Source organism: Podarcis pityusensis (genome assembly GCF_964106645.2).
Source record: "Podarcis pityusensis genome assembly, chromosome: 7".
NCBI classification, from domain to species: Eukaryota; Metazoa; Chordata; class Lepidosauria; order Squamata; family Lacertidae; genus Podarcis; species Podarcis pityusensis.
The window spans coordinates 66,415,863-66,428,170 of NC_138031.1; the positions used below are offsets into that span (position 1 = coordinate 66,415,863).

Here is a 12,308-nt window from a genome sequence, read left to right on the forward strand (position 1 = left end):
ACAGATTTTTGGTTTTAGGTTCTAACAGTTCCGTTTCCAGTTTAGATTTTTCCTCCTGGAAACCAATCTTTTTATCTAAGTTAAAAACCTCCCTTATTTGATAATAATGCAGCCAATCTCGAACTTTAGTTTTTAATTTATCAAAGCTCTGCAATTTTAATTTATCTCCATCTTGTTCTAAAATTTCACAATATTTTGGCCAGTTTGTCTCCATATTTGTTTTTTTCAGAGCCTTAGCCTCCATTGGTGACAGCCATTGATCCTGGCCTATCAGGACAAGATGACTAGGGCATGTATCAGAGTTTTCACTGATATGAGGGGATAGAAAAGGGTGGGATTTTCACAGAAGAGTGAGAAGAAATGAGGCTACTTTTCACTAGCAACTCATGAATGGGGTTAAGCTACTATATCCTCATAACTCACCCATTGAAGTATATTAGGCTGAAACGAAGACTAGGCCCAAGACCCCCCAGCCAGTTTCATAGTGAGCAAGGAGTTGGACTTAGATACAGAATCCATTATTCAATACGGATGCCTAAAGACATAGCAGCATACCCACCAAACTGGTTAAGCCTTCATTGTCCACCACCCAGTCTTCTTTTTCAGCTAATCTCTTTACATCTGCAAAAGGTGACAAGTGTTTGGATGGTTATTTTTCTATTAAAAAAAAAAAATTAAAAATGAGGAAAGCCCTCTGTCTATCACTGTAGTGATTTGTCCTCCAAATACATTGCCGCTGGTACCTTAAAAGGATGGAAGCAGCTTTATTACGCATCAAACATGCTTACAGCAAGGCAAGTCAGCTAATTATAGGCATGTAACAGGTTGGATATAAACCATGCTGTGTCACAGAGATTATGTGTGAAATAACTGCTTTATGATACAACACTAATGCAGCATATTGAATCCACAAGTGTGAAAATGACTGTTGCAAAGACCGATACTTGTAATCCTTTGCTGAATTGTCATTTCTACTTGTAATATGATGACACAGCCATACACCCAGTTTACTAAAACACTTGAAAATAAGAGCATTGAATGGTATGCTTGACATATATGAAGGTAAAAATCACAAAGAGGATAACAACATTTAGGGGGGAAATCCAACCAGAAGGACACTCGTGTTATACACCCAACAAGACAGATAAATAAAGTGCATTTTACTACCTTCAGCTGTATGCTGTAATGTGATCATTATACAGCGAACTCTGAGATCCAAAATAAGATCCTGGATGATCTGAAGCATATCATTTGGTATTTCAAGCGCAGCAAGAGATTCATAACTAAGCCTGGAGAATGGGGAAAATAATGTGAAGTTATAGTTTTTGATGTAGTTCAGATGCTAAAGGGAGTCATAATTTCTTGAGACCCCTAAGATTTGAAGAGAAGTAGGCTTAAAAAAAATAACAAAATCACAGCACCTCCCTCTTTTCTGTGAGAGCCACTATGCAATCATTATTCATCTTTACTGGGTACTGAATTCCATTCTCAAACTCAATACACTCTGCACTACCAACTGCTGACAAAGGGAGGCCACTTCAATCTCGGACAGTGTGTGATCCAGCTGCTAAGCTCCCCTTCCTTGCCTTAGAAGACCTAAGCAGCTGCTGTTGCCTGGGAGCAATGGAAGATTTGCCTCCATCACAGAGCTGAGCAACTTCTAGCTGCTCAGCTCCTTTCCTTTGGATTAGAGGATCTCAGTGGGAGCAGTTACCTGGATGACACCAGGGAAGAACAAGGATCATTCAGAAAATGCTGTCTGAATAATCCTGGGACTCAGCTATACAGCTGCAAATAGGAAGCTTTAAGTGTGTTATACCTGTACAAGCTTTAAGTGCAATATACAAATGTGACACTAGATGGCGATACAGAGCTATGTAAAATTCAATGTATTTTTCAAAACCTTTTTTTAAAAAAGCATTTTCACAGCGTTTTTATATGTGTGTAGATTCCACCCTGGCTTCATATGGACGTAACAATTTCCATTCCTGTTTGGGTAGAATCACTTGAAGAACTTTTAAGAGCTGTTTTGATTGTGTTCCGGAGCTATAAACTAATATTTAAGCATTCTAAATAAATAAATATTTTCTCCTTATTTGTGTGTGGTCCCAAGAAGCCTAGAGGTGACAATACTGATGCTTTGATAACACACTCTGGTTTTGTTTTGTTTTTTTGTCACGGTTGCTTGGCAATGCTATAAATCCATCTGCTCCCCAACCCCCAGCTAACAAGCTGATGCCTGATTCCATCTTTTGAGTGCTTCCCATTTGCCATAATTTCTATAAATACTATTTGTCAGCAATCTACTCCAGTAAAGGTACTGAGGGGACACCTGGATAGTTGCACTGCTTAAATACTATTTACACCTTCTTGCCTTTGCTCTCTGTGTCTCAGCCATCCATTTCCCTGGGTTGTTGATCTGGATCAGGGCCAAGCTGTCATAACACCATGACTCCCAATTGTTTGGCTTCACACAGGACCCACGACTGTGTCAGAGAACAGAGCTTACCAAAGCTTAAACCCTAGCCACTTATCCCAATGCACACAGGTGTTCTAGTGAGTTACCATAGTACTTACCTAACTGTCTGGATGACATGAGGTAACCATTGGCCAGAAAGTTCAGATTTCATCTCCCAGCCACCATATTCTCTCAGTTCACTTTCTCCAAGGCTGAATGGAAGCAAAGCACCACGGATCAGTTTGACCAGGGACTTCATCACTTGCTGAATCATCATCTACAACAGGAAAAGGAAACATTTCGTGGATAAACACCGGAACACGTGTAACATGTTGTGTTTTATGTAACCAGTTAATTCATAAGATCAGGGCTTTTTTCAGATGGAAGTCACTGGAACTCAGTTCTGGCACCTCTCAGGTCAGTACCATTGCCATTAAAAGAGAACAGGGGAGACATTCATGGTGAGTTAACTGCTAAATTGTTCTACTTATTTCTAGTTCAATGCATGTATCAACTAAAACAACAACAGACAATAAATGGGGTTTCTCCTGTTAATTTCCCACTCTCCTCCAATTTTATTTAACTTATACCTAATGTGCAATAGACAATGCAAAGGATATTATGAGAATAATATGTGAATGTCCAGAGAATCTACTGCAGGTCTGCCACATCAGAGAGAGCCATTTCCTGCCCTGCCTAATTGCACCAGCTATCTGAAGGGCAAACAAATGGTTGAAGCATGGTGCTAGGCCCAGTAAGGATGGAGAGCTCATAGAGCTTTAAAACCAGTATCTTCTTGATTGAGTGGTAGCAGCATGAGTGCACTGAGGGCTGTATGTCTTATTAGGCCATCCCATTACAAAATATTATTAAAAATAAACCTCTGCTGGTCTTCAAAGGTTTTACACCCTTCCACTTTGGGTGGCTGCACACCTACTTACCTTGAAATCATTCTGTCTTTGTCTAGCGTTCTTCTTTGATCTTTCCATTTGGCCTGATTTTTCGGCAGTCTTGGGAAACAGAAAAACAACAACAGAGATACTACGGCTGATGGCCATTGCAAATATTCGCCTGGAACAAATCAGCAGGTCTGTGAATTCTATCTTAGTAATGTTATATGTTCAGGTTAATTCTTAATAGACAAAGTCTGATTAGTTTAAGAAACAGTAGAAATTCATGCTTAGATCAAACATATCAACATGGCAGAAAACTTTGGCAAATTAATAAATCAAAGAAGACTAATGTAGTAGTGTAGTAGTAGTAATAGTAGTAGCAGTAGGTTTCCATAGCCACTCTGGGCGGCTTACAGCATATCTAAAAACAAAATAAAAACATCAAGCATTTAAAACCTCCCATTACAGGACTGCCTTCAGATGTCTCCTAGAAGTTGTGTAATTCTTTATCTCCTTGACATCTGAAGGGAGTGCCTTCCACAGGGAGGGTGCCACTACTGAGAAGGCCCTCTGCCTGGTTCTCTGTAACTTTGCTTCTCACAGTGAGGGAACCACCAGAAGGACCTCAGTGTCTGGGCTGAATGATGGGGGTGGAGACACTCCTTCAGGTATACTGGGCCGAGGCTCTTTAGGGCAGGCACCCCCAAACTCGGCCCACCAGATGTTTTGGGACCATAGCTGTCAACGTTTTCCTTTTTTTAAGGGAAATTCCCTTATTCTGAATAGGATTCCTCGCAAGAAAAGGGAGAAGTTGACAGCTATGTTTGGGACTACAATTCCCATCATCCCTGACCACTGGTGCTGTTAGCTAGGGATGATGGGAGTTGTAGTCCCAAAACATCTGGAGGGCCGAGTTTGAGGATGCCTGGATTAGGGCTTTAAAGGTCAGCACCAACACTTTGAATTGTGCTCAGAAACGTACTGGGAGCCAGTGAAGATCCTTTAGGACTGGTGTTATATGGTCCCCGTGGCTACTCCCAGTCAGCAGTCTAGCTGTTGCATTCTGGATTAGTTGTAGTTTCTGAGGCACCTTCAAAGGTAGCCCCACATAGAGCAGTAGTCCAAGCGGGAGACAACCAGGGCTTCTGCTGGAGAGGAGCACCCCAATGCAGAAGTCAATGGGGTGTCTCAGATCTGCTGGAACTTGTGCAGACCCTGCTGCCACCATGTGATGGCAACAGGTCCAATCTAGGACTCTTCACTGTGCTAGCTTGGAAGCTGCCACAGTGAAGGGGTATTTTCCCTGGCTCCTCCACCACCACCTTGTGCCCTGGGCCTGCACAAGAACTAGAGCGGTGGATGCACTTTATCCAGTCTTGCTGCTGCTGTCCAGGGGTCAGGATTACAGCCTTCACATATTGTTACAAGTGAATGACATCTCATGGACAGTAGTGATGATTGCAAAACTGGAGTTTGGAAAAATGCCTCTTTATTATTTTATTATTTTAAACGATAAAACTTGTATTTCTTTTTTATTTTTAAAAAGTGATTCTAATATGGGTGAAACTAAAACGGCAGTAATGGAGTTCACATTTCCTATATTACATTCAGGTATACAGAGACAAGTCTGTCAGCTACAAAAAACCCTTTTTTTATACTTTCCACTTTCTAAAGTAATATTCAGACACTGCCTACTAAGAATGAGCCTAAGTATGTACTGCCCCATTTAAATATTTGCTAAACATAGGAAGCTGATTCAACTCGGCCTGTCTGTATACCTTGCAAATTTTCAATATTCATTAAACCTGTTTTGCTTACTTCCTGTGTTGTTCAGTCTAGATAGGCTGATCAGAGGGAGAATGAGACAGGGCAATGGATGACGCCATCTTTGTGCAAGGAGTTAAAATTAGATGTCCTCTGCTCCCTCTTAACCCTATAGATTCTAGAAACACGTAAAGGTGCACCAAAGCTACTGATTCCCTTCCACCCACCACTGATTTTGCTGAACAGTTAACACAGAGGTCAGTATAGGAAGGTGCTTAAGTACCAACGGTTAGTTCTGTGTACAGATTCAATCTGTAGACAGAAATGGGTCTCCGTTTAGCTACAAACCTTCTGTTGAAAAAAACTGAAAACCCGAACCAAAACGTGTGTGTTTTTAAAGAAATACAGATCACCCTTATAACTTCGAGAAAATAAATCACAGTTCCTTTTATTACTGGTCGTTTCCTTTCAATCATTGCTCATCACTTTCATGACTACATGAGGCCCCTGCGGGGTTTTTTTTTTTTTTTTTTTGCTTCTTTGTGCCTCAGTGTCTATGCTCAACTGTCCTTTTAGATGTAAATTGTCAGAAATTCAGAACAGCCATAAAAATGATGGGCTAAGTGGGATGAAACCCCAAACTGTTTCTCTCCCTGCCTGCTTAAGTGTGGACTTTGTTTTAAGGCACCCAGAAGTGCCCTGGATGTTGAACTTTGGGTGCATATGAAAGTCCAGAAGTCAAACATACTAGAGGAAAATAATGGAGGAGCCTTCCCTCGTCCTCTCAGAAGATGGGGGGCTCCAGGTTTGGGGGGCACAATGTTTAATGCCCCTCTAATAGGTATGAGAACTCCTCCTTTTCAGCCCTCTCATCTGCCATACAGAAATCCAGGGTCAGTGGCAGTTGTGGCTGATCTTCGGTGTGGTAGTGGAAATAAGGTAAAGGAGGGGAGCTGTTGTCAGGACTGCCATGCAGGGGGACAGAGGGACCCAATCCCCTCCGCCATGCCCACCATCAAGAGAGGGAAGGCATGCCAGAGTAGCAGGGGCCCTCCCTGTACCTTTGGCAGATGATCAGTGTTGCTAATCACTGGTGCTGGTCTGCAGCAGAACCAGACAAAAAAGGCATTATTATTATGTATTGGGTTTATATTCTGCTTTTCTCCCCAAGCGCTCAACGCAGTATACTTGGATCTGCTTCCCCCTCCTTTCCTCCACCAAATCTTTCCTCAGAAGAGCCCTGAGACATAGGTCAGGCTTAGAAATAGTGCTTTGTTTGAGGTCATTCAGTGAGGTTGGGGAGATATGAACCTCAATATCCCCAGACTAATTTGATACTCTAACCACTAGACATATTGGATCTCAAGGAGTGTAAGGAAGCAGTTTCAATCCAGTTGCATTGACAAGTCTCAGACCGGCTGTTCCAAGGCTCTTCACGGAATGGATCATCTGTTTTGGCTAGCAAGAGGGAACTGAGAGAGCACAAAGCATGACTGATACATAAACAAAAGAAACCTGGAGAAAGATGTCATGCCCCTCAAAGAACTGTATACAGCTGAAAGTATGGGAAAGACTGAATGCCATACCTCACTAAAGAGGCTCCCATTCACATAAGAAATCCAGAGTTTCCAGAAGTTGGGGAGCTGGCTTACAACAAGCTTTGTTAGCTTTTCGACAAATGCCACCTGCTGAGGAGCTTTAAATCGCCAAGCTGGAAAAGGGGCAACAAAATCAGCCGTTAACTACTGAAGGATCATTGGTAAGGAATTGTTTTCAATTGTAGATGTGTCATCGGAATTCGTCTGCTTTACAAGTTTAACTTTAGGCAATTACAGAGGTGCTCACATCAAGAAGGAATTTTAACTGATTAACAACCATCTGAGAAACATGCTGCTATGAGGGGCCGGCACATGATTCCATCATGGTAGAATAAATAATCTGATTAGTTTCTCATAGGTTTCAAGTTCTGGTGACAGCACACTGTAAGGATGCTGTGAGGATGTAGAGAAAAAAAAAATCATCATCATCAATCTACATATCTCTATAGAATATTCAAACCACTTCACAAAATTAGTCTACTGTAATCCTTACAACTGAAGTCTGAGGATGAAATTGCAGGAAATGGCATAAACAGTATGGGCTGCTTAAAGACACCTAGTGAATTTATGGAAGAGGTGAGAAATAAGCCAGGAAAACTTCCTGATTCATGGATTTATTTAACATAATGTATGTATACTTGATTGTAAGAAAACCTCTAAGCTGTTTACAAAAGGACAAAAAGGATAAAAAACAAGGGCACTGAGAAAGTAGGCATCTGCTTACGCGACCAAACTTTCTCCCCACAACCCAATAATCTGCTTCAGAGGGTTGGAGCATCCCCCAGAGCAGATTCTAGGGGCACACGGGTGGGCGGGGGGGGGGGGGGAGATGAGAAACCAGAATTCCTGTTGCACAAAAAGATTCCCATTGTGCAAGCAGGCAGACATGATCAGGGCATCACACCAGCATCAAACTGAAACACCGGTTTCTCAAAAAGCAGAACAAGAAATAAAATCTCAGCACCTACTTTCATCACGACTGGACTGATTGCTGCTGCCTCTTTTCAGCGAAGCACTCCGACTGAGATGGCCAAGTGAGGAGGAGCGTACTTCACTGTCCAGATCCAGCATTGGACTGTGCAGTAATGGATTGCCTGGGAAGTGGAGGGAGGAGAGAATTATACAACTATTGGCATTAGCAATCTGTTGATCTGAACAGTGTTAAAACACACAAAATAAATATAGCATAGTGTTGAGGTTTATACAGACAGGCAGGTGCATGAAGAAAATGATGTATACTTTTCTGTTCTTTATGAGATACACTTTTTACAAAGGGCACACCCATGCTTCAGAACCCACATGGAATTTACCTTTCTGATATAAACAACACTAGCTCATTTCCACTATTCTTTGGTAGGCTTTATGGCTTTTTGCTGCTCCTGCAACATTGGAGGTGGACTCCAGAGCATGAGCTGATGCACATAAGGGTAATTTCCATGATACAAGTATAGAGATAAGCAATATAGAATTGGGTTAGAGGCAGCATAGGAAATCTACTGCTCCTCCCTAAATTATGGAAGAACGTAAATACATTTAAGCAAAAAATGGAGAGTTTGAATGCTGGGGTTCTAGAGCATCCAATAATACAGTCTTTGATTAAATGTTGATGTTATGTTAGCCAGACATGGCCAAACCTGGCCCTCCAGCTGTTTTGGGACTACAGTTCCCATCATCCCTGACCACTAGTCCTGTTAGCTAGGGATGATGGGAGTTGTAGTCCCAAAACAGTTGGAGGGCCAAGTTTGGCCATGCCTGCATTAGACAGTTGGCAAGGTGGAGCAGGGGAATTCACAACCTCAGAATAACTTTCAAAACATGCTGCATATCTGAGCAATTAACAAAATGTGGTTGAGCAGGGAAGAAAAGCTATGTCACAAGTGACACCCACAAAGCACCAGTAACACCCGGGAACCCACAATCCACACTGCAGATACAAATGTTATGACTTATCTGGGAAATGGCTGTTCGCCTACTGCAAAATGCAACACTGGCTACTTGGAAAATGAAACCCGCTTTTGGTTCCATTTCTCTTGGCACTAAACACATGAGCTCACTATTAAGCCGGAGTGATTCACAGACCCTTAACAAATAAACCTAATTAAATTCAAAGAGGGATATGCAAACATTACTCTTGGAATCTTAATGCAACCTGTGTCTCCTTCCCTTATCCACAGAATCCCATTACAGTGGTACCTCGGGTTACATACGCTTCAGGTTACATGCGCTTCAGGTTACAGACTCCGCTAACCCAGAAATAGTGCTTCAGGTTAAGAACTCTGCTTCAGGATGAGAACAGAAATTGTGCAGTGGCGGCGCAGCGGCCCCAATAGCTAAAGTGGTGCTTCAGGTTAAGGACAGTTTCAGGTTAAGAACGCACCTCCGGAACGAATTAAGTACTTAACCTGAGATACCACAGTACTGCTACAGTTTCTCAACATCTTTGAGAATCATCTATTCCCTTCTGCAAAATCTTCAAGATCCACCCTGCCCTTCCTTCAGCCTCTCTTCTTTAATCAGTTTAGTTTCAGAATGCCATTGCTGGAATAATCTCTCTTTTGTTCCATCAGTGGGCTCATGTCTGACTTCCCAGTAATGCTAATTTGAAAACATAGGGTTGCGAGTTTGGGGGGCAAGGGTGAAGACAACAAATGGTGAGCTGGCTGGAGCTGAGAAGCTGCTTTCAATTGATTTTTCCATTCCCTGGGAGCCTGCTGTGGAAGAGGGGGTGCAGGAAAAAAGAAAAGAAGAGCAAACTGCAAAATGGAGGTGAGGAGCTGCTGCTTATAGATCTCTTCATCCCACAGCATAGGAGGTTGCAGAACTGGGACTGGGAGTGTGCATCACAGATGTTTGACTATCTGTTTTTGATGCCGTGTACACTAATACCTTTATTAATTTGTCTGTTATTTTTCTGCAGGGAATTCTGTATTCTGCCGTTTGCTTGTACATCTGGGGACAGATGTCTTGTTCCTGGAAGGAGGTAGTATTGTGACTTTGGGGGAGGCTAGGCTGTATGCCTAAGTCCCCTTCCAATTCCAGGACCCAGCACGGATTCAATTCCTGGAAGAGCCAGGCTAGCTTCCTGGTGAGGTAATGGGCTAAGCATACATTGTTAAGGAAGTGGGCAAATGGGTGCTGTCAATGGGGAAGGAAGCCTCTCCGGCACCTGGAACGGCGTGCGTGCGGCGCCCATACCCTCGGCCGCTCTACAGCTGGGGGGGGGGGGGAGAGGCAGCAGGCCATCTTGTCACCGCCCCCCCGGTGGCACCTGGGGTGAACTGCCTCCCGCCCCCCCTTTCATACACCGCTGGGTGCTGTCTATCTTCCAACCACAACTGTCTGGTAGTCAGAAAGACAAAAGACCAGAGGTGAAGCTGGCAGAAGCCAGAGAGATACAACCATGTCTGATTTCTGCTAGGATCCAAGGCTGTGGCCATGGAGGAAGCAAGACCCTCTTGGGGTGTTAATGCCACGAGCCCCTCTGTCGCAGGCTCAGGTTGTATATATGTGTGAATAAACCATATACAGTGGTACCTCAGGTTAAGTACTTAATTCGTTCCGGAGGTCTGTTCTTAACCTGAAACTGTTCTTAACCTGAAGCACCACTTTAGCTAATGGGGCCTCCCGCTGCCACCGCGCCGTGCTGCCAGAGCACGATTTCTGTTCTTATCCTGAAGCACCACTTTAGCTAATGGGGCTTCCGGCTGCCGCCGGAGCACGATTTCTGTTCTCATCCTGAAGCAAAGTTCTTAACTCGAGGTACTATTTCTGGGTTAGCGGAGTCTGTAACCTGAAGCGTATGTAACCTGAGGTACCACTGTATCCTAAAGATACCACAGTCTCCGCTGTCCCTTATTCCAAGAAAACCGAACCTTGGAACCCCTGGAATCTTACACCGCTCAGAGATTGGTGGCATGCAAGCAATATTGAAGATCAGTTCTCCTGGCTTTCCTGCAAAGAAGACTGTGATTGGTTGTTGCACCACTGTCATTTTAAGGCTGCAAATGTAGAATGTGTCAAGTTTCTTTGCAAATCTGCTTCGACTTCTTTTTAAAGAAGCAGGCGTAGATTATGCTGTAAAATACAGATCTGGGCCTAGCTGCCACTGCAACCAGGAAAAGCTTGTGCAGAGGACCCTAAGTGCCAAATGATGTGATGTGCTTATTCTAGTATACGCAGCCTTAGACTGGTAAAAGGTAAAGATAAAGGTACTCCTGCCTGTACGGGCCAGTCGTGACCGACTCTGGGGTTGCGCGCCCGTCTCGTTTAAGAGGCCGGGGGCCAGCGCTGTCCGAAGACACTTCCGGGTCACGTGGCCAGCGTGACGAAGCTGCTCTGGCGAGCCTGCACCAGCGCAGCACAGGGAAACGGAAATGGAAACTGGTACAAAACATTATGATTCTGATAGGTCAATCAGCTGTTTTGGGACACCAGCTCAGTCAATCACAAAAGAAAGTTACAAATGTAACCTTTATGGAAATTTATCACAACCTTAGTAAATCTATATCACTCCTGACTGAAAAAGTATACTGTAAACAATTTAATACAAATATTCATGAATTTTCTCAAATACTGTCAATATATTCTTATTAAACAGCACCCATCTACTTTCAAACAAAAAAATAAACAATTTGGCAGCCTGGCCATTCAGTCCTTTATTTCATGGAGTGACTGATTTAAGCAATGGGTCTACACGAACTAAAGGAACTGTTATTTAGGTTAGCTGCAAAACAATATTTAAGAGTAAAGCTCAGGCACCAACACTGTGAAGGAGAAAAAAAAATAGTACAGGGAATTTACAAAAGTACTTGAAAAACACATCTACTCATGCAGATGTATATACTGAGTGTGGGCATTTGACCGATATTTGCAGAATGGCTTTTAAACGAATTAAATTAGCATTAGCGTAACCTCTCTTAAACAGGAAAACCAAACAAAAACAAACAAAAAGGAAAGCATGCTAATTATGATTTTTTTTTCTTTCCCAACCCAAAATTCACAAGGGTATTCTAGAAACCCTGTTGAAATTCTAAATGCTTTGAATCACTCATTTTGCATACATATGGTTTTCGCTCTGTTGTTTAAAACTAAGTCAAATAATCTGTAAATTTCCTGAAAATCACTGGAAAAATATAGTAAGACAAAACAAAATTGAAACACTATTATTCTGTTTGGCATGGCTTTTTCCAGGTCAAATGCTCTTCTTCATACATTAAAGCTATACATTATCCCTCTCTTAGCATATTCACATCAAAAACATTTTTCTGGCATTTTGGTATTAGTTGATTAAAAAAAAAAATTTTCAGAACTTGCATTGCAAAAGGAAAGAGTAAAAATTACGGGTTCTCCCCTCCGATGTGCTTTTGATATTTCAAAACACATTTCTTATTTATGCATTGTACCCTATTTCAAGTTCAAAGGATTTCTAGCAATTGGGATTTTTTTTAAAAGTAATAATAAAAAAAGATAGCTTAGTATACTGGTATGTTACAGATAGGTAGCCGTGTTGGTCTGCCATAGTCAAAATAAAAAAAAATCCTTCCAGTAGCACCTTTAAGACCAACTAAGTTAGTTCTTGGTATGAGCTTTCGTGTG

General features: G+C 42.4%; 1 protein-coding gene across 5 annotated transcripts in view; it reads right to left on the reverse strand.

Annotated features, from left to right (window-relative positions):
- EXOC2 (exocyst complex component 2) overlaps nt 1-12,308 on the reverse strand; it is an 82,047-nt gene that overhangs the window by 35,170 nt on the left and 34,569 nt on the right. For all 5 annotated transcript variants that reach the window (XM_081014708.1, XM_081014707.1, XM_081014709.1 and 2 more), the window contains exons 12-17: nt 7,682-7,807; nt 6,702-6,826; nt 3,400-3,468; nt 2,578-2,735; nt 1,168-1,289; nt 560-621 (exon numbers count right to left, since the gene is read on the reverse strand). In XM_081014708.1, the coding sequence (XP_080870834.1) occupies nt 560-621; nt 1,168-1,289; nt 2,578-2,735; nt 3,400-3,468; nt 6,702-6,826; nt 7,682-7,807 (662 nt within the window). The remainder of the gene's footprint in view (nt 1-559; nt 622-1,167; nt 1,290-2,577; nt 2,736-3,399; nt 3,469-6,701; nt 6,827-7,681; nt 7,808-12,308) is intronic.